Here is a 23,134-nt window from a genome sequence, read left to right on the forward strand (position 1 = left end):
GTATCAAGTATGAATCTCCTATGTCATTTTAATGGGTAAATAATAGTTTATTATACAGCTGTATTGTAATTTATTTATAGTCCTCTAATGTTGGACATTTAAAGTATTTCTAGTGTCTGGTATTTAAAATAATTTTGCAATAAACTTTATAAAAGTTCATCTTTGGGCAAATTGCTTATTACTTCTATAGAATAGATTTCTAGCAGTATATTTTCTGTTTTAAACTCTCTCTATAAAAATTGTTTCACTTTCCACTCCTAACTACAGTAAATGAAAAGATGTCTATATCCCTGGACCCTAACCTATCCTAGGGAACTTTATTTTTTAAAAATTTGCCAGTTTAATTTATGCCATTTCTTGAGAGCATCTTCAGATTCCTTTAAAGGTGGCATAACATACAAACTAAATTACAAAATTGCCCTTGCAGTTTTATTAGGAACAGGAAAAAAAATAGAAATAATGGGCATGTATGACATTTCTTGAGTGGACAGATGTTAAGAGTGAAATATTTCTATGGATAAATGCCAGAATTCAAAGATTTTATAATTTGCAAAAGTATAAAATTTATACTTAAACTCCAGAAACATTTTCTGTGTTCCCGTTATGGCTCAGTATTGTGCTGTTTTTGATTCAAATGATATATTAACCAAATTTTTGCCTTCAAGATAACTAGTCTATTTGTGAAAACACATACAATAAGTACAAATAGAGGCATATCTGTTTAAGTATTCATTTGATTGTTTTTTAAATCGTTACCCATTTTATTCCTCGAAAGATTTGATGTGTCTGTAGATATTATATGATTAAGATGATAATGTTTTAGGGGCCGGCCCCATGGCCAAGTGGTTAAGTCTGCGCTCTCCGCTGCTGCGGCCCAGGGTTTCGCCAGTTCGGATCCTGGGTGCGGACATGGCACAGCTCATCAGGGCACGTTGACGCGGCGTCCCACAAGCCACAACTAGAGGGACCCACAACTAAAAATATATACAACTATGTGCTGGGGGGATTTGGGGAGAGAAAAAAAAAGAAGATTGGCAACAGTTGTTAGCTCAGGTGCCAATCTTTTAAAAAAAATAAAAAAGATAATGTTTTAAAAGTTTTTAAAGTCCTTTTGAGTTTTATAAGCAAAGAGTGAAGGCTGGAACATTGAGGGAAGTCTTGGTAGCGAAAATGGGTTCACAGTGTTTCCTGAACGGTTACGTGGAGAGTTAGGGAGAAGCAAAAAAAGGCAAGGTGATGAAGAGTGAGCATCTTAAGGTGGAGGACTTATTTTAGGCAGCAATGAGAGAAACTCTTGCTAGGTAGGGTAGTGCCATATCATGGAAGCCTATGTGAGACACAGTTTGCAGGAATTCACTTTCTCCTGAAACCTGATGTAGGAAAAGGAGTAAAAGGTCAGTGCAATACATTTTTATGTGTGGGATTAACATGAAACAATAAAAGCTTTACAAAGATATATCTTGGTTATTGTGTGCCGATCTGAATAAAAGAAGAGACTGGAAAGCAGAGAGCTTAGCTAACTAGCTTTTGTAAAAATTAACATTCAGAGATCTTATAAATGTATCCAAGTTCACACAGCTAGTAAACAACAGAGGTGGAGTTCTAATTCTACTCTTGCTGACACCAGAATGTGTGGGTATTAGCATAGCACTGTCGATTTCACTAGAGGTGGAAAGAAGATAAAATCAATTGATGTACAGTTGTTGGCAGAAGGTAATTCCTTCTGGCTTGAGAGGAAAGTTAATGAATTGTGCTTTGCTTATACTGATGAAAGATGGGATTAAGACATACAAAGTAAAATTAAAGGTAAATTGACTGAAAGTTCAGAATTGGAGTTTTCTTGGAGTCACATAGAAAACTTAGAAAGGTTTCAGAGTTTTTGAGCCCTTTAGAAGAGAAATGTGTGTGTTTGTGTGTGTATGTGTGTGAGAGAGAGAGGCAGAGAGAGAGAGGCACAGACGGAGGGAGGATATGAATATGCGTGTTTTGAAAATTAAAATGAGGAATCTCAGACTTCTCTGAGGTATGGAAGAAGGTAAGGAGGTAAAGAATTCAATGATGGAAGAGCTCCGTGCTACAGAAGGTAGGAAAAGCAATGAAATTTTGGGTATTTCAAGGATAGGTATTGGAAACATCATAATACCTTTCACTTGTTTAAAAATAAGTAAATCATATACTCTAGAGGTGGAACTAGGTAAATCTTGGAGATGAATAACATAAGAACACAGGAAAATATTTCATGAGAAGAGAATGGAGATGCTGCCACATGAGGAAAGACCATGACTAGTAGGTCTCTTCTCTTTCTTAAGGTTTCAGAATCTAAGAGGAGAACAGAAAAGACAAAAATCAGGAAGTTTATGTTTACGGTGAACTTTTGAGTTTTAAAAAATCTCAGTACGTTAAAGGTTGAAACTTTAGGTTGATTAGAAGGAAATATTTTTGAAACTTGTTGGTAGAAATATTATTAAAATGTATAGTCTAAAAAGTTGTATATGTTTAATCTATAATTGGAAGGAAATTAAAGGTGATTAAGGATTGAATAGGAGTTCAGAGATTGAGATGGGTGATCAATGAGACATCTTCTTCTGATACTGAATATAGTCTGCTTTTCTGGTACTTCAGAGAATAAAGATTACAAAGGATGAAAAATACTGGAAAGATCAGTTCTTAAGTTTTGTCATTCTTAGTTTCATTAGCAGTCTTCAAAATTAAGCTGTTTCAAAGAAAGGGATACTTTTCAAAGTTGGCCCTTCCAATTTTGTTCTATAAGATGGGAGAAGAGGGAAATGAGAGCAAACTTTTATTCAGCACTTACTCTGGGCCAGAACTTGTAGTCACTTCAAGCACATAGAGCTGTTTAAGAGATCATCTTTGCTTTCAAGGAGCTCAGCATCTGTTTCTAAGAAACTTTGCTCAGTTATCCCCATAATGCAAGCATCTTCTAAGTCTTCCAATTAACAAGTTCCTTCTGTAATGTTTTCAATGCTCAAAATCTGTCCCTCTCCTAAAAAAATGAATTAAAAAGAAATAAAAGTTCATTTAAATTGTTCTAGATTTTCATCTTCCTTTTGTTTTTAAAATTTGAGCCTATTCCATCATTGCATCTATGATTGATTTCGGAATAACATTTATTGGGCACCTATTCTATATTAGTTATTCTGCTAGGTTATGATGTTGTAGAAATGTGTATCAGCTGATTCAGCTTTTTTTTCTTTTCTGTAGCAGTATTCTCAAAGGACAACAATGACTTACAAATAGCGAAATCAATGAATTTTTCTGAGGTTTCCTTTTTCTTTATCTTTTGTGGCTTTTGACCCCACTGACCAATTCTTCCTTCTTTAAATTTTAACTTTACGTGCTGCACTTCTGTTCATCTGTTTTTCCTCTCTATTTCCATTACTGCATCCTTTATATCTGCAGCCCATGAAACATGGGACTTTTAAAGTTCATTTGTCTCTTCTCTGCATGTTGTTCCATTGTTTTAATTTTCCCATGTTTTAATTATCATCACCATCTTAATGGCTTTAATTCTAGTTCTTATTCATTCTAATCAGTACGTATCTCTGATGGTAGGGTTTAACCCAGCTTCCTTATTCATACAATGAACAGACAGATCAGGACCATCTTCATTTTTTTCCTTTAAGTTCTTTCATTTGTGGTCTAAATCCACATCTCTAATTCGTAACCCTTTCATAGACTCCAGGCTGACATTTCCAAGATGTCCTGCAATTATTTTAACTAATTTTAAACATTGACCCTCCCGTCTTCCACCTCAAGCTTTGCTCCTCTTCCTCATTTCCTCAGTTCTGCTAATACCTCTCCCTACATTATGCAGGTTTGACCATTGGCTTCCACTTTGGCTCCATCATCCTCTCTCTCTTCCTGTCCAGTCCATCACCAATTTTCCCACACCAGCTCTTTCTTTTTTTTCAAGTTGGAATCATCTTTTTTAGTTGTATTTTTTCTTTCATAATAATACCCAGTATACAGCCTTGCACAGGGCAAGTGTTCAGTAAATATTTGTTAAAAGGGAGGTCTCATTCTTCTTCTTGTCTAACTGCTGTTAGCACTCATTCAGAAATGTTCCATCATAATTAAAGCCAATAAAATGAGAATCAGAGCAACATTCCCTTTTTTTCCACCTCTAGCTCAAGTACCACATTTATATCACCTGAAATAGAATAAACTGGTTAGAAAAACAATGTTCTTTGAGCCCCTATACAACATAAATTCAGTGAAAATCTGTTCAAACCGCAACTCTAATTAAAGGGTTTAGCTGCCAAATAATATGTTCTGGTTGAAGCCGAGTTCATATTATGGAGTGTCTCATGAATAGCAGCACAAGCTCTCTACTTTGCTGTTGATTTTCTCATGGGAACTTCATGCAAAGGAGAGTGATACCTCCCTGTTGACTTTAACTTTTAGAAATGCAAAGCATGCTGAAATTGTACATAATTCTCTTCTAAAGAAAAGGAAATAGCATTTCAATGGTTTTCCTCAGTGTCTTGTTGAGTTATGGCAGGGCACAATTATGTCTGTTAAATTAATTTACCAGATGGAAGGTTACATTTTATATTTTGCTGATTAAGTTGTAGGAGACTGGAATTGTATCTCATACTGTAAAGAACATATATAAAAGTAAAAATGTTTTAATTGCCTACATTTTGAAAGTGGTTTAAACTGGGTTGTTTTCCCCTCCTTTTACTTACATTGCACTAAAAAGGGAAATTGTTCTTAGAAATGGGCCTTATCATACGCTTGTCATTTGGCTTAATAGTTTAATATCTCAAATGGAATCTTTAAAAAAGTAAAATGTTCCCACTTGAATGAGTTTTGGAAATTGCTTGCTTATTGTGGCTGTTTAACATATACAAACTAATCAGCATTTTAGGGTTAAAATAAATGATCCTTAACTTACATCCTTACAGAAGTTTAACAGAAAAATTTAAAAGAAAAAAGCTATACTTTTGTCTTTTTTTTCTCCTTTGGGTCTTTTTACAAATAAGTAAATATATTAATAAAACCTTTACCTTTTATAGAACATTAAGTCTGATAAACTGGTAAATATTAATTTTAAGTAAATTATTGTCCTGATATTTTTGCTAAGTGATGGGCATATATCATTGATAGTTGTCTTTAGTACCCTACTTCCTTACCTAAAAATAATACAATAAAAATAGAGCGCACAGTAAAACCTGATCTAGTTAGAACCAATATTTTAGAATATTCAGACTTCCAAAGCCATACCAACCTTGGAATTCATTAGACTGCTGTTTTGGCTTCCTATGGCTCCTGTAATAAATTACCACAAACTTACTTGCTTAAAACAACATGGATATATTATTTTACTGTACTAAAGGTCAGAAGTCCAAAATGGGTCTCAGTGGGCGAAAATCGAGGTGTCAGCAGGGCTGTGTTCCTTTCCGGATGCTCCAGGGGCTGTTCCATCTCCTTGCCTGTTCCAGCTTCTGGGGGCTGCCTGCATTCTCTGGCTTGTGGCCACCTTCCATCTTCAAAGCCAGCATGACTAATTGAGGCTTCCTCGAACTGCATCACTCTGACACTCTTCTGCCCCTCTCTTCCATATTTTTAAAGGACCCTTGTGATTATATTGGGCCCACCTGGATAATCCAGGATCATCTCATCTTTAAGACAGCTGATTAGCAACCTTAAATCCATCTACAACTTTAATTCCCTTTTTACCAGGTATAGTAACAGTCACAAGTTCTGGGGAGTAGAACATAGACATCTTTGGCAGGGGCATTATTCTGCCTACCACAGCTAGTTAGAATTTATATTAGGCTGATATTTTCTACAGCACACTTTGACTTACTACTCCTTTACCATTTTATTTGAAGTTTGTTTGAGGTTTATTTATCCAGACAACCATCAAGAGAAAGTTGGCTAAATAGAAGGTGTTTAACTGAAAGTCTGTCTAGAGAAGGGTTCTAGGGTGACCTTATTAAATCCAGAGGCAAAATACTGCCTTTTACATCAGTCTGAAATAGATAATAGTGTTTCCTTATAATTATGTATTATAAAGGAAATTTATCATGAAGCTAACAAAGTAAAGCTATGAATTCCCTTAAAGCAGAGGTGAATTACCAAGGACATTCCAAAACCGTAAAGTTTACAAAATCAAAACTTGCAAAGGAAAATAAATAATAACAAGAGCTGCCCAAATGACTTGGAAACTTTGAAACAGAAAAAGAAGAGCAGGAAACAAGGTGGCATTTGAGCTGGAGAGAAGACAAACTCCTGTTGACCAGAAGTCAACTCTGACCCTTTGTCATTGGTGCTCTTGATCCATGGCAACTGGATGTATCTGTGGGGTTCTGAAGGGCCAGATAAACTAGTGGTTGCACCTCAAGACTTGGAATTATATCAAAGCAGATAACAGTTCTAAGTAGCAGTAATTAAATGTTAAAAAAATATATGTACATGACAAGATTGACCAGAAAGTCACTAAAACTAAGTTGAACAATGTGATCCCTAAAGAGACTAATGGAACCACTTTCTACATAGTCACCTGTCCAGAAATCTGGGAGGCACACTGGGCTACAGGTTCTCCTTGATCTCATCAGATACTAACTTCTGTCATTGTTTGCTCTTAAACCTCCTCTTTCTCCTCATACCTTCTGTTATAGTTCAGTAGCCATTTAGTTCAATCTCCATTCCAGTTATTGACTGTTCTCTGATTCCAACTTAACCCCGTCCAGTCAGCCCTCTGTCTTTTTAAAATTTAAATCTAGTCTTTCTACCCTCCTACTTAAAAGTCATTTAATACCTCTTTTATCATGTACAAGGCTGAAGTCCTTCCTTGGCACGCGCAAACTCTCCTCCCTCTTTCCCTCCCTAACCTTCTCCCTTACCTTCCCCGTCTCCACCATGTCATACCACTTTGCCCTAGCGGTACCAAACAGTTTGCAATTCCATGAATGAGACTTTGTGTTTCACACTCATACAAGCCATTCACACCTGGTTTTCCAAATGGTCCTTGTTATTCCTAAAGTGTATGATTGAATAGCTCAGACTCATCTTTAAATGCTTAGCTGATACATACTTACCTCTGGTAAGCTTTACTTGGTGCCTTCGCATCACTCACCAAGCTACCCTAAATACTCACTATGTTCTTTATGCCAAATATCTATGCCCAAGTATACCTGGACATATCTCTGTGCATATATGTTTATATTAAAATTAAAATTCTCTACTTTGCTAAGAAATCCTTGAAGATAATATCTATAGCTTGTTTGGTATTGTATCCCCAGCATCTTTAGACAACTCATAATAGGCACTGAAAAAATTTCTCTTCTATGAATAAATAAGTATATGGAATAAAATAGGAACTAATATACATCTCTTTAGGTATTTAAAATATAGGAAGATTCTTTATGAAAAAATTTTTGAGAATTTAATTCACAGTAATATTTTGTAGGAAAAAGATTGAGTAACTGCTTCTGGATGGTTATAAACTGGTCAAGTCAGAAGAAAACAAAGAAAAAAAATGAAATAAGAAGCTAGAGAATGATTTTATAGTTTTACAGGAATCAACTAAAACTTTTCAGGTAGACGTCACAGACAAAAAGTTGAAAGTCATATATTTGAAGAATAAGATAATTTATTATATTATAATTTGAAGAATAAACTATGGCATTTAAAATTAGACAGTGATTTACTATATTTACTGTATAGCTTTATATTCAGACTTCTGAATTCTTTAAAGTCAGGAGAATGGATATTATTGTCCACATTTGCAAGCAAGAAAATTGAGGCACAGAGATGTTGAATAATACCTTACCCAAATCACACAGTGGCAGAGTCAAGACTGGAAAACAACTCCAGACTCATGAATGTAACCAGGTGAGGTTCATGCTGAGAGCACAAATAAGTACAATAAAGGTTAGATTTATGGGGATACCCAGGGAGTTATCAGGCAATAGCTATTAATTTTCTGAACCATACAATCCTGATGTAAGTCTGTTTTCTGGGAGGAATTGCGTGCTGTCTCAGCATGTGTCCATATCAAATACCGGGCTGCCCCGGCACAGATCTCACCCACTAAGATGGTCCTCAGCCTGTCATGAAATCAGTTCACACCTGTGTTTATACATGTAGCTCTTATGAACTGTCCTGGTAGAAAGTATGTTAAAAAGTTTTACATCCACAAATAAAACTACTTTTCATGACATTTCTATTTAAGAGAGTATATGAAAGATACATCTAATAGAGGAGGTAAATAAAAGTGTAAAGTACACCGCAAAATTTTTTTCATGCATAAACAGGAATTCATTACTGAAAGAAGATTAATAGCAGAATTGAGTAATTAATTCTGAATGTTTATTTTTTAGTATAGATTTTAGAACTGAAGAGGACTTTTAAGAAAAAAAAGATATAACTATATCTGTAAATTCAGATTCCCCCAAAAGTAGCATGTTATTTAAGTTGTGAAATACTAGTTCCAAAGCAAGACTTTAATATAAACCTTCAGGCTTTAGGTTAAAAGGATATTTTAGAAACTGAGTTGAAGAAGACTGAAACATGCTCCTAATCTAGTTTGTTTTATTGAAGTGGTAATTCAAAATTTTGCTATATTTTCAAAATACAGACTTTCAAATATTATCTTTTCCTGGGTAAATAAAATATTTTATATTTGAAAATTAAAGCATATAAAAGAATTGACATATGAAGGTATTCTAGACTGTGTGGGATATGGATTTCCTTGACTCCAAAACATGGTATTTTTGATGCTTGCCAGAAAAATGAAATTCCTTCTGCATCCCACATCTGATCTGTAAGACCTCTTGCCATAACGTTCATCATCATGAAACTCTTAGAAATTAAAGAAGTTGAAGTTCAGCTAGTTTTCTTCTCAATAGCATTAGAAACCCAGCCTTTTAATGTAAGTTTCCTTTCGTGTTTTGATATATGCAAACATGCATTTATTCATTCAACAACAGTTTATTGAGACGCAGCATGAGTCTAAAGTACTGAGAATAGACACAAAATTAATTATTACATTTACTGTTCTGAGTGCTCTGTGTGGTAAGGTAATGTCAGTGAAACAATGAGGGTGAGAGCCATGTTACCGTGGCTTGAGGTTATAAAGTGGTGGTGGCGAGTGTAAGGCTACTTAAAAAAACACACACACAAAACTTGACTGTGAATTAAAGCATAGAATGCAGACAGTAGCCAATAGTGTCTTATCTCAAGAGGGCTTATTTTTATTTGAATGGGAAAAATCTGAGCATGTCTACATGCTGAGGAGAAAGTCAGAAGAGAGATTCATTATATGTGGTTGGTTCCAAGAGACACAGTGTTAGAATATGGCAGCTCCTCAGGTAGCCCTGTGGCAGGGAGATAGCAGAAGAAATCCAGGAGACAGAGATGCTGGTGGATAAACCAAGAGGTGTCTAGTATAGCAGGGAAGACTAATCAATGCCAGAGAAGGGATCTGAGGCTGGTGATGGAGGCCTGCCCTTCACCTGTGATTATAGAGCTAAACATGCACTGCAGGTGGAATTGTTGAATATTCCAAATATTTATTAGTATAAAGACACATTATTAATCTAGTACTTAATCTTGATTAATAATTAGTGATCTTAATAATATTATGAACCACTACTCAAGGAGGACTTCTTCCTTTTCTCCTTGTGATCATTTCCCATGAGAACGAAGGACTTCTATATACCGCAATATGTGGTGTCAAATTTTTGTCCAAATTATTGGTGTAAAGAATAGTCCTAGTTTAGGTTTAAAAGTGAACAAAGACAAAATGTGCACAGTAGGCAATCATTCTTAGTAGAAGGTGATGTATTTGAGACATAGAACTAAATAGAGTAGAAATTATAAACAGGCAAGTAAAAAAAGTGAGGAAAATATGTAAAGTCAACTCCTAACCAAAAAGCATTTTAAATATACTGAAAAAAGATCAGAAAAGGACTATCGTTATTTTTGTTGTTGTTGTAGATAACATTGCCCTAGACAAAGGGAGTAGACCTGTTCTAGCCCTCTAGCCCTCTGCTTATCTTTTTAGTTTGTGTGTTTTATTTTAATAAGTCCCTTAGTCTTATGTGTAGACTGCATTAAACATGAATGTATTCAACATCTATCTGTTGAACAAGTTTTTTGGTGACAGCCAGCTAGTTGAGCTAGATACTTTATTCCACCCTTTAATATCCCACCGTGATGTATGGTAGGCATTGTCACTGTTCTATAATAGATGATAAAATGATTCATGGAGATCGAACAACTCACCCAAGGTTGCAGTTAGCATATAAAAAGTTAGCAGTGAAATCTGAGTCTGGCTTGCTTCTGTCAGAGACCTGTTGCTTCTACAAAAGATGGTTTCCATGTCTGTATGTGTGTGTATGTATATGAAAATGACACCCCCACACTCACATACACACTCATACACACCAACTTCCTAGTGAAATGACAAGTCACTTATTGTGCCTTGGAATCCTAACTTTTTAACCTGTGCTTCTGCTACCTAACTTTGTTATTCCTTTCCCGTTGTTTATTCGCATACCCTGTCACGCCTACATTCACTCTGCACCTTGGAGATCAGTATGAGAAGAAAGATTTGAAATACATTTAGTTCAAGAGGCATTCTTCGCATGTCTTCTGTTTCCTTTTGTCTACTTTTATTTATATATTTATTTATTTAATTTTGGTGAAGAAGACTGGCCCTGAGCTAATGTCTGTGCCAATCTTCCTCTATTTTGTATGCGGGACACCGCCTAAGCATGACTTGATGAGCAGTGAGTAGGCCCATACCCAGAATCTGAACCCCAGGCCACCAAAGCAGAGTGCATGAACTTAACCACTACACCACTGGGCTGGCCCCCAATTTATTTTAAGTGAAAAGAGAAAAATATTTTAGTTCTGTTTTCTTTATGTTAATGTTGATTGTTTTCATTTCAATAATGATAATTTTTGTGTAAGGTTTTCATCTCAGCAGACAAATGCATTCAGATGAGCACACACACTAAAAAGCTTGCCCTCTGTTTCTGTGATTAATTGAGATGTAGAGAGTGATGGGTGTGGGGTAAAAATAGAAAAGCAATTAGTGCAACTAGGCATGAAATACATTCAAATACAAACAGAATGTCTCCCCAGGATTTGCATCCCATTAGTAAGTCACCAGAATGGAAATCTTCAGCCTTTGGGGAGACCAGAGCATTAAAAATGGAATTAACTCTAACTGCACACTGAGTCAGCACAATAGGTCATTAATTCTGCTGCTTGGGTATGTATCATGCTGAGCTTTGGTGTGTGGGCTTCTGAAATGTTAGGAGTGAGTTTATAAAGCATTACAAGGACTAAATGATGGTTATCTATCATTCCAACCTTCATCCTAACCACTGAGATAGTAATGTCTCTGGTGACTCAAAACCAGTATTGAAGTACAGACAGAAGTTTTTGCTAGAACCAGTGGATGTGGACCTTTACTTATGAAAGTTGCATATTGTACATTTTGAGAAAATAAATTTATGTTACACTTTAAAGAATATTAGTGACTCCTAGTTTTTAAAAAGCTATGTCCTCAATTGATAAAAGTAAAAATATCACAATGCCTCAAATATTATCCTTCCCCAAATTGAGAATTATTTCTTTCTGCATATATCTATAAGCAATAGAAGTTGACTAACTTTGCTTTCTTTAGAAATATCAGTGGTATGAAAATTTTTTAAAAATAATTTTCTAAGTATAAAATGTATTGAAATATTTAATATTTTCGAGCTACGTAGAGCACTCCCTTATTTCTGATAATCTTTCCTTTTCCTTTATTCTTCTACATCCTCGTGGAGAATCTCTAACAATTATTATCATCTCCTTTAATGATCCCAGTGTAGTACTGTTATTAACGACTGCCGTTTACTCATTGCTTACCCCAGCGTTTCTCACACTTGGCAATATTGACGATTGGGTCCCGATATTTCTTTGTTGTGGAAGCTGTCCTATGCATGGTAGGATGTTTAGCAGCATCGCTGCCTCTACCCCCTAGTTTCCAGTAGCAACTCCCCATACTGACAATCAAAACTATCTTCAGAAATTGCCAAATGTCCTTTGGTGTCAGAATCTTCCCTGGTTGAGAACCGCTGATTTATCCTCTACCAGACATTATTTCATTTGATTCTACAATAATTTTCCAAAATATGTAGGACTGTGTTAACCAGAGTCTTGGCAGGGAACTAAACCTACACAATATGGGTCATAGACTTTTATGAAGGGACTACTTACAATTGCTTAGGGATGTTCAGGCACCCAGAAACTAGCAATAATGGGAAGCCATTCCTACCCCTAGGGCTGAAGAAGCAAGGAGAGGAAATAATGTTCCTGGAGTGCTGGGAAAGCCCAAGTCCTGGAGCGGAGGATGGAGATGAAGTCAGGAAGAGGCAAAACTGTAGTCAGTAATGTAGCACTGTAGCAGAGAGCACAGGATACCCTGGCCCCTCACTCCTCCTTCATCCTTTGATCACTAGCAAGTCCTACCAGTGGGTTAAGCCCAAATGGAGTCCAACTAGCAAAGAACTGGAGTGACACAACCCCAGGATTCAGCCCCATGGGCTCAGAAAAAGACAGAAAGTGGAATCTGTTGGGGCAAATGGAGAAGAAAACCCAGAAAAAATTATCCCCATTTTAACATGAGAAACTAAAGTTTAAAGATATAAAGTAAGTCATCCAAAGCCAAATAGCTAATGGACAGAGCAGGCATTTAAATGCACATCTCTTTTACTCTGTGCACTACAAAGGTATCATCATAGCTGATTTGCGTAAATGAACTGGTATTCAGTGAGACTATGAATTATTCAGTTATTGATTTTAGTAGCTGAGAGATGCATGATCAGAACCCAGCTCTCATTTCTATTTTGGTGTTCACTTTTGTAATGCTGACCATTTAAAGAAATTTAAGAGCTGTATATCCAGCCCATTCACAAATAGACAAACACAGGAATGAAAGCTATGTGCCCACCTGAGAAATCATTTATTTCTGAAAAGCTTGTGGATTTCTAGGTTTTATGTAGAATATTTAAATGGCATATACTGTTTTCCCAAGCTGTTGGCATATTTTTGTCTTGATTGCAGAAACTTGGCTCTAGCTGGTGCAACGTGTTACAAGAAGGAGGAGAACTGGACCGAGAATCAGATTTGGGGTCTAGTCCTGGCTGTCATTCCTAGCTGTGTATCCCTCAGCAGTAGTAGCAATAATAAAAATTCCATAAACCTTTTTTTCTTTTGCATTCATCTAGATCTTCACAGTTGTTCTCAAGTGTCTAATCAGGTGGCCACAACTTTGTGAAATAAGGAATGTGTTAGATCTTCATGTTTCACAAATGAAGAGTCAGGTTCAGAAAGTACTAGAATCTCACTGAAAATCCCAGAGCTGGAAAGTGGTGCCATGTGGACTTAACTCCACATCTTCCCACTTGAAACAAGTGCCTTTTCAAGTAATTAATCAACTGATTTACTCCCTCTGGACAGCCAATCTGTAGTATTTAAGCCATTAGATTTCATCATAAAGTCATGTCTAGACCAAAGTCAGAATCTGATTTTTGTCCTAGGATTATAAGCAAGGTGACAGTGGATTCCAATATAGTTAGCACATAGGGGTTCCCCATTCTTTCCTTTCTAGGTTTTAGATGAATATATTTATAAACCTATAGCCTTTCAGTGACAAAACTGGTGTTTTTAAAGAATTTCAAAATAAATATATATGGGGGAAAGTCTAAGTAAATTAATAGAGTCACGTTTTCTTCCTTTAATCCTAGGTAAGTTGGATGCTAGTAATTCAGATTCAGACTTCTCCACTAAGATAAAGTGGGTTGACACTCCTGGAAGGTCTGGCAAGAACCTTAATCCTTCCCCCAAACTCCTTACCTTCTTTGCCTCAAGGCAGGAGGTCCAGGGAAGTGATACATTTTGAGTCTCTAGTCAGTCTTGGTAGTTTAGTGGTTAAGATTCGGCACCGCTGTGGCCCGGGTTCCTTTCCCGAACAAGGAACCACACCATGCATCTGTTGGTTGACATACTATGGTGGCTGGGGGTTGCTGTGATGCTGAAAACTGCCACCGATATTTCAAATACCAGCAGCCTCATCATCTGTGGTGCACAGGTTTCAGTGGAGCTTCCAGACTAAGAAAGACTAATAAAAAGGACCTGGCCACCCCCTTCGGAGAAAACTGGCCATGAAAACCCAATGAAGCAGAGCATTGTCTAATATAGCACCAGAAGGTGAGAGGATGGCACAAAAAGACCGGGCAGGGTTCTGCTCTGCTGTACACAGGGTCACCAGGAGTCAGAAATGACTCAAGGGCACTAACAACAAAGTCAATGAGCTTCTTGTTCTAAGTCCTGATCTCTGCCCTCTAAGCCCATTTTCTACTTTTTCAGTATTTTCAGGCACAAAATCAGGTGTACAACGCACAAAAAATTAATGTTTTATTTTTTTAACTGAATATTTCTTTCACATTTCTATTTCACCTAGCCAGTTCCAAGAAAACTTAGAATGTGAGGGTTCTCAGGCCAGGTTAAAGCTACAGAGAAGGGGGAAACAAAGAACAAAGAGAAAACTAAAGTACAGATATTTGAAGTCTAAAACCAAAAAAAAAATTTAAAAAAAGAAAAGATTGTAATTTCTACTTTTGATAGGTCTGGCAAAAATATAAAATTCCTTCACAGAAAACGTTTTCACTGATCAAAAATTCTAGCTACATTCTAATGTTGTATCTAGATATAGATGATTAGTAATGCTTTGGAAGAAACAGTTTTATAATTGTTATAGTATTTGTACATGAGGAATGGCAGAAGAGCAGTATTTTCAGTATTTCGAAGAATAGCCTTGAGCTAGACTACCTGGTACAGATCTTGGCTTCATCCCTTTTTACCTAGGTGACCTTGGGCAAGTTACTTACCCTCTCTCTGTGTTTTGGTTTCCTCATTGATATAATCAAGGTATAAGTAGAATCTATCCCATACAGATTTTTTATGGTTAAACAAGTTCATATTGACAAAGCTTTTAGAACAGTAGTGGAACATAGACATCATTATATGAATGTTAATTGTCATCAGAAACATATGTTCCATAAGCATCATCATCAATATCATCATCATCATCACCACCATCATCATCATCATCGATTTCTACTCTACAGAGATCTAATCCAATGTTTCCATTCTTTTAAAGTATAATTATTTTAAAACCTAATAAATAATGACTAATAGGGCATCACTATTTAGAGTACTTTAACCAAAGAAATAGTAACATATGTATGAATAATGTGCATTCATATTTTGGAACATACAACCTAACTCAGAAATTTCAATTCTAAGACTTGGCCACCATCCTCTCCACTTGCTTGTATGCTAAATGTATACAACAATTTATATGTAGTGATTTGACTTGGTTTGGTGTTATTATACTGAATATATTTTCCCACGATTTCGGGTTAAAAACTACTGACAAAGAAATATTCCAGGAGTCAGAATTAGACATAAATTCTATGCTACAGAGGTGTCTTCTTATGATCAGAAGTCAGGCTGGAGTCTCTAAAATCACATTAGGGTACTGTTTTTGTGGTTATTGAGTTTCACCCTTGAGAGAATTAAAAGGGCTGACGATGAAGTGTAATAAATCTTACTCAGGCCCAAACATACTTAGTGACTAAACTTCCCATTAACAATCCCAATTCTGCTGGAAAAAATAAGTAGAAAACTTATATTTTCACTTCTTTTTCGCTTTGCATTTAGAGAAGGAGAAAAGCATTTCACACATTTCATCAAAATAATTACTCTGTTTGTCTGCTTAATTAATTTAGAGTCAATGTCTTATTTACATGCTTGGGGTTTTAATTTGAGATGAGAAGGGACCAAGAAAAGGGTGAGCCGGTTTTTATACACGTGAGCAATTGGCTCTCTATTTTTTAATTTTTATCTATTTTCTTTGTCTCAATCCCCAGCCTCTGAGCCCAACTTGAAGGTGCGGTCCAGGTTAAAACAGAAAGTGGCAGAGAGGAGAAGCAGCCCCTTACTCAGGCGGAAGGATGGAAATGTTGTCACTTCATTCAAGAAGCGAATGTTTGAGGTGACAGGTAATTGAGGACTGGGCAGACATACACTAAAAATGCTGGTAGTAGGAATGGAAACAAAATAGTTTAGAATAAATATGCCTGTTGCATATTGAAAGTATTTTAAGGAGAAACATTTCTTGAAAGGAAATGATATTGAAAACTCACAAGTAGTTCAGCAAACCTTGCCATGCATTCACCAACTGTGCTAAACAGGAAATGAATGAAAAACAGAACTATGTGTCAATCTAGGCATAACTAGGGAGCGCCAAAGCTCACCTTCATTTTTTCAGAAACAGGCAGTCCATTTTGGGAATGCCAACCAGGAGACTATAACTTTTAATGAAATTTGATCAGAAATGAGCAGAGGGAGGTCCAAGAAGAACACTTCCCCCATACTCAGACATGAATGTAGAAAATTCATCTGGGAAAATTAAACTATGTGGAACAGCAAAATCTTGACTTTTCAACAAAGTTACAGAACTCATAAATGACTTTATGTGTTTACTAGTGAACTGGGACTTATGGCAGGAGGGGGATATATTGCCTTTTATGAAGGGAAAGAGACTGTCATTTTCACTAGTCTCAAATGGAAGACTTCTTATTTTTTTAGCTGCGTGGTTAGTGGTGGGGTGAACAGGTTAGGAAATTCAACCTGATGTCTTACAAAGCTCCTTAGTCCCAGTTGTACCTGGTCTGAAATTAGAGAAGACCTAGGGATACAAGAAGCAAAAAGGCTAGCAAAAAATAATAATACTGACTACTGTTTATTGAGTACCTACTTAGAGCTGTGCATTGTATCTGGTCATTTCCTTTGGTTGCATCAATAAAGAAGTGGTAATCTGCAACCATTTTGCCTTGCGGAATAAGAAATATTAAATTAATTAAAATTATTTCATTAGAGTTTATATTTATTTTCCAATATCAAATACGTACACCAATTGAGTTCTAAATTCAGAGTACAGACTTTTTTTCAAAAAACATATTTGTATTTAAGTAAGTAAAAATTTTAATTAAGTTTTCATAATAGTGGTTCTTGGTAGAGATGGGGATTTGGGAAGTGGATCTGTTCTAATGAATGTAGAGAATAATGAACATATCAATTGTGTAATGCAAATAGATATAGGTGATTTTTCTAATTGGAGAGAGTAGGCTCCCTCATAACAGAAAAATTTGAAGAAAATAGAAAACCAATACATTGCTTTTGTTTGTTTGTTTTACTTTAGAATCTTATAATCTAAGGTCATATTTATCCCAATGTTCTTTTCTATTTTCCTATTAATAGGAATTTTTTCTTACCAAATTACAGTGGAATTTATCTCAATACCTATCTAAGTAACGATTAATTCTCATTTATAAGGGTTATGATTTGCTAGAGTTTTACTCATTTCTTTACTTTTGAACTATATTTTTCTCTTCCTAACTTTGTGAGATAATGACTCCCCTTTTCATCTGAGGAAATATATTCAAAGAGAGACTTGTGCATTAATTAGAGACACATTTCTAGTCAGTGAGCTGGGACTTGTGGATGTTTTGGTAGATATTTTTAACTGGTATGTTGCACTTATTATAAATGTCTTTGGAGGATCTAAACTACCCGACACACAGCTTCTTCACCTGTACTCCTTGCTCTTTCTCTGCCAGCTTTCATGTAATTTGGATGAGCTCTGTTTGGATCTTAATACTAATTATTTTTGCTATCTAGTCAGAGACCATCATAGCATCAGTAGCAGTTAAATTACTATTACTGTTCTTCTCGCACCTCTATATCTCTCATCCCCAATTCATAGGTCAAGTATATGCTTTTCTCAAACCCATGCCACCTCTCTCCTCCCAGTAGTTGATACGGAACCACTTGCCATCTTCCTCTTTTTCAAATTCAAGAGTTTTCTGCATCTCTCCCCACCAAAGCCATGTTATTCTCTTCATTAAAAGGAAAGTACACAAGAAAGAGGCAAAGATATACAGCTGATTAATCAAAATATAAGCAAGATATATAGACAGAAAGGCAGTGAGCAAGATGTGTTTAAGAATTTTATGATATCACTGACTTGATCACATTAAGTAGGTGTCGGGATCAAAATTCTGTCACCAACCTCACTTTCTTTCTGTTGGCCCTGCAGTTCTGAGTAGAGAAATATTTATAACAGAAGGTTGAAAGTTGTAGGTGTTGCAAGGGAGTGCAAGCAGATATTGCCTGCAAATTGGGAGTTCCCGTTCACTAGGGGACAGATGGTACCTGAGCCAGGCTTTGAGCTTAGAGGTCAGATTGGACCTGCAGTGAGGTAGGTGGAGGAAAAGGAAGATAGAAAGTATCAAATGGGAAAGTAGCGCTTACGGAGAGTAGGTGACTTAAATTTAGCTGAGTGCAGAATACAGAAAGGGCAACAGTCGGAAATAATGTTAGGCTCCATTTTGGAGCAGAGGAGCATGGTGACAGTTGGCTCTCTGTGATCCACCTGGCAACTATTGAGAGGGAAGTTCTAAGAGACTACTGTAGCAGTTCAGAAATATTAGGAGAATTTTGCTATACTCCATGAGAGAATAATGAGGTCTGAGGGCCAAAACTGAAATGATGTTAGTCAGAAGTAGATGAGAGATGATGTAAAGAACAAAATGAAATGACCCAGTAATTGATTAGATTTGGGGTAAGGAAGGGAATGAGAATGACACCAAGGGCGGTGATAAACAGATAAGGAGTGCACACTGAATCTTGAAATACAGTGAATTTGATACACATGGAAAGGGAGATTAAAAATGTCCAGCATTCCACTGGACTCAAGCTGGAATCTATGAGAGGTAAAAGCAAGAAATATAACTTTCATGGGATTATTCTGCCTAAAAATGATAGTTGGTACCACAATATAGACAGATTTTGACAAGGGAAAGAGAAAAGAGATAAGGCCACAAACTTAGGTGAATGTCTACATTCAGGAATTGGTCAAAAGGGAAAACATCAGAGAGAGAGAAAGACAAACATGGAGGTGGAGAATGTTACTGTAAAAGGGAGGAGGAGGATTGTTTTGTGAAAAGCCTTCAAATTTGGGGGTGTTGCAGAGAACATTTGCAGTTGATAGTGAGTTAGCCAGATTGTCAGGTCTTGGAGGAATGAGTACTTCTCACAAATTATTAGCATGCTTTCAGACTAGAGGGACAATTCCAGTGGAAACAGAAGCCCTGAAGATTCAAATTAATTGATGGAGTAAAATCCTAAAAGGGGGATGGGATCATGAATAAGAGTGAATGTGCTAACATTGGAGAGGGGCGCGGAAGAGAAATGCTTTACCTTTGAAATGGGAAAGGAGAGTATGGATAAGAAAACCATGAGGCAGAAAGAAAAATCACTGGTGGAAATCATATTGAAAGTCGTCAGTCTCTGAGAAGTATGAGGAAAGATATAGGGATGAGCCATCTAGTGAAATCTTGAAATGAATGGACTGTAGAAGGTGATATAAAATTGTTTAGAGCTCAATAAATCATTTGCCAAGGCTTGAGAAGGTGACCTCTCTTAGTTATTTTTCTAGGAATTGGAAGTTTATATTTCTGTTAATTAGATATTTTAATAAGTGCAATAATTCCTTCACAAGTTGAAATGTGTGTGATTTAATATCTGAAGATGAAAGAGATGGGTTAAATAAATAATCTATATTGTTGTTATCTAACTTTTGCTAAAATGAGCTTCTTGTTATATTGGTGTTTGAAATTTAACATATTAAATTTAGGCAATTTCTCATCTTCTGGAGAATAAATTGAGTAGAGTTAAGGTTAGATGATGTTGTACAAGGCCATCAATGTAATGTTTAGATTTTACATTCTCTTGTATTTTCTTCATACAACTTTGACTAATTGTGCTATAAAAGGGCATATAGCCTTTGTAAATTAAGAGCTGTTTATAACACAGCATATTAGCAATTTTTCCACATAAACAGGAATGGCCCCAGGCCTCACATACTGATGGCATGTTTTTCTGAACTGTGCAAGTCCATCATCTCTATTGCTGTTTTGTTTTGATGAGGAAGATTTGCCCTGAGCTAGCATCCATTGCCAATCTTCCTCTTATTTTGCTTGAGGAAGATTAGCCCTGAGCTAATGTCTGTGCCAGTCTTCCTCCGTTTTATATGTGGGATGCTCCCCAGCACGGCCTGATAAGTGGAGTAGGTCTGTGCCCAGGATCCGAACCCGCAAACCCAGGCTGCCAAATTGAAGCTCATGGAACTTTAACCACTCGGCCACAGGGCCAAGCCCTCTGTTACTGTTATTTTTAAGGTAGCACAAAAGCAAGTAAGAGAAGATTACCTTCTTTATTTTTTTCCTCATCATAAGTGTCTATAATTCTAACTGGATGTCTTTACTTCTCTAGAAGCTATTGACTACTGTGTTATATATTTCACAGTGAAAACAAAGGGAGAAAAGTGGTATGAAAATTCAGGAATGTTCCAGAAGTTTTCACAGTTCTTTTTGTTTAGTGAAATGGTGCTTGTTATTCACGTAGGGGAAAAAAACAATGTTCATTGCTATGTATTACTTAGAGTATAACTGAAGTTCATCTTTGTACGTTTCCCACGAATATATTTGTACTTCACAATGTTTTTCAGAATCCTCAGTTAGTAGCAGTTCTCCAGGTTCTGGTCCTAGTTCACCAAATAATGGGCCAACTGGAAATGTTACTGAAAATGAGACTTCGGTTTTGCCGCCTACTCCTCATGCTGAGGTAAGACTCTATTATTTTGGTTCTTTTAAAAAGTAGATTCCTGATTGGCCCCCTAAAACAAAGTGATATTTCTGAATTGAATTTTAAAGCCACCAGTTCTCAGTTAGTTTTCTTAGAGGTATAATGTGTGGGATTGAGTAAACTTGATCTTATTTACAAAGTCTGTATGACAATCACAGTTGAAAATATTGAAATGTAATCCTCAAAAAAAAAGTCACTCTTAGTGATGCTGAGTATGCATTGCCCAGCAGTCATGCAAGTCAGTAGTCCTTCTGCTTGGTTCTTGGTTATTCTGATGGGAGTAGACCCATCAGTACATAAAAACAACTTCATACAAACCTCTCAGAAGAACAGCCTAGCAAGGCAGATTTTATCCAATGACCTGAGAATCTAATAGGAGACCCTCCAAAAGCTAAGCTGTGATCCCAAAGATCTACATTGGCCTATGGGATCTACGCTACATTGGTGAGCCCCTCACGCCCACCTCCAGAGGTGTCTGCACGCAGACCAGAGCAGGGGCAGATCTCTCCCTGAGAAGTTGTCCTTACATGGAGTTGCAGCCCAAATTTACACAACCCCATAAACCTTTGGTTTAAAGTGCCCTAGATTTGTAGTGCTCCTAGGTGTTGGAAAAAGCAAATATAAATCCTCTCTAGAGGAATACACCTTCATTCTAGATTTCAAAAATTTCCCCCAATTTTTCAAACGAAAATGAGCAGAATAGATGGATGCCCTCTTGCTTATGATTGTCTTTCAGCTATTTGAGGAATAACAGTTCAGGACTCTACATTATCTCCAGGTCCTTCATCTATTTCTAGTTTCTTACCATCCTATTGCCCCTCTTTCTCTTTTTCATTATCCTTTCAAAAACATGATATGAGATGGAATAAATACTTCACATATATTTGTGGCCATGGATGTAAGTGGGATTCTTGGACCATTGGTTATAGGTATTGTATTTCTGTTAGTGCAGTTATATCTCAGTAGTGGTCAATTTTCTGCAACCTTTTAATCAATTTCCAGGAAAAGAACAACTTGGTCACAAATATTTCTAAAAGACTTTAGATTTCCATTTCCTCTCAGTTTGAAGAATGTGATTCTCAGTAATCACATTACACTAATAGCAGAAACACTAAAGGATCTGGTTTCTAAATAGGCTCTGGATGAATTTGCTACCCTTGGAAAATGAAAATGACACTCTGAACTACGCTTAACAGCAGATATGCTTCTTAGGAATGCATTGTTAGTGCAAAATGGTGCAAAAGACCACTTACAACATGATGGTATTTTATTAGGTTCAGAAACAGCAGTATAATATTTTGATTGGGAAAACATATGTAGTAAAAGTATATTTTTAAAAGGCAAAGGAGTGATGAACACAAAATTTACCATGATGGTTACCTCTCAGGAATGGAGGAGGACATGGTTTGTTACTAACGAGGAAGATACATATACTCCTTCATTATAAATACGTATATATGCATACAATACTTAGTACAATGTAAAGGAACAATCAAGAAATATATATTCATGAGATTGGAAATGAATGGAAAAGGTGAGATTTTTCTCTTTATTTCAAGCCTTTTATGACCTGTTAATTTAAAATGAATATCGCAGATTGTGTGACCCTAACTTTAGATTTCAAAATATATACAGTGGTGAATGTAAATGAAAGGAATTTGCTTATATTGTTTGAATCTGTTTTATATCTCTGGAACCTTTATTGTCATAAGTATCTGTTTAGATGCCCTGGCTTTTCAGTTAATTGTTGAACATATTCTGTCATGACAAAACTTTCCTTCCACCCTCACGATTTAAAGAAGAAAAAAAAAGAAAAAGAAAACAGAAGGAAATGTGATTTAATGGAGTTTGAAAGAGTAGAAGTATTTCTCCAGGTCAGTGACAGGACATTCACCTCCAAAGCTGGAAAGACTAGTTCAAAAGCAAGCAGTGACTTACCTCATAATGAATTAATTGTGTGCGTGAACTATGATCCAAAAGGCCAGGTGGGCAGACCTTTATGCACTGATGGGTAGCCTCTCTGTGGCCCAGAACAAAAAATGCAACCCTGATGGCTAACATGTGGTTTTCTGCTGCATTGCGTTCACAGAGGTCTGTAGCATAATTCATACTGGAGAAGAGAGGAGACGGCAGAATCCAGACTGGAACTGTCAGCAAATTAATATCCTAGCTTTGTGACACTAAATGCCTCCACCTAAACTAGAGAAAAGAGAAAATGTTTTCAGGCAATTCTTGATTAACAATTATTTAGAATATGGTATGATTTTTACAGATGTCTTCTAAGGTTAATAATATCATTTAATTTTGTGTCAACAGAAGTATTTTTGGGGTA

At 36.3% G+C, this 23,134-nt stretch overlaps 1 protein-coding gene across 50 annotated transcripts in view; it reads left to right on the plus strand.

Moving 5' to 3' along the window:
- The window catches only part of HDAC9 (histone deacetylase 9), a 546,893-nt gene that overhangs the window by 494,524 nt on the left and 29,235 nt on the right, over positions 1-23,134 (plus strand). For 26 of the 50 annotated variants that reach the window (XM_070264612.1, XM_070264609.1, XM_070264618.1 and 23 more), the window contains 2 exons: positions 15,963-16,094; positions 20,666-20,781. In XM_070264612.1, coding sequence (XP_070120713.1) covers positions 15,963-16,094; positions 20,666-20,781 — 248 coding nt within the window. The remainder of the gene's footprint in view (positions 1-15,962; positions 16,095-20,665; positions 20,782-23,134) is intronic. The other 24 variants (XM_070264631.1, XM_070264643.1, XM_070264646.1 and 21 more) reach the window with 1 other exon arrangement.

Source organism: Equus caballus, chromosome 4, assembly GCF_041296265.1.
Source record: "Equus caballus isolate H_3958 breed thoroughbred chromosome 4, TB-T2T, whole genome shotgun sequence".
In the NCBI taxonomy this organism is placed as follows: Eukaryota; Metazoa; Chordata; class Mammalia; order Perissodactyla; family Equidae; genus Equus; species Equus caballus.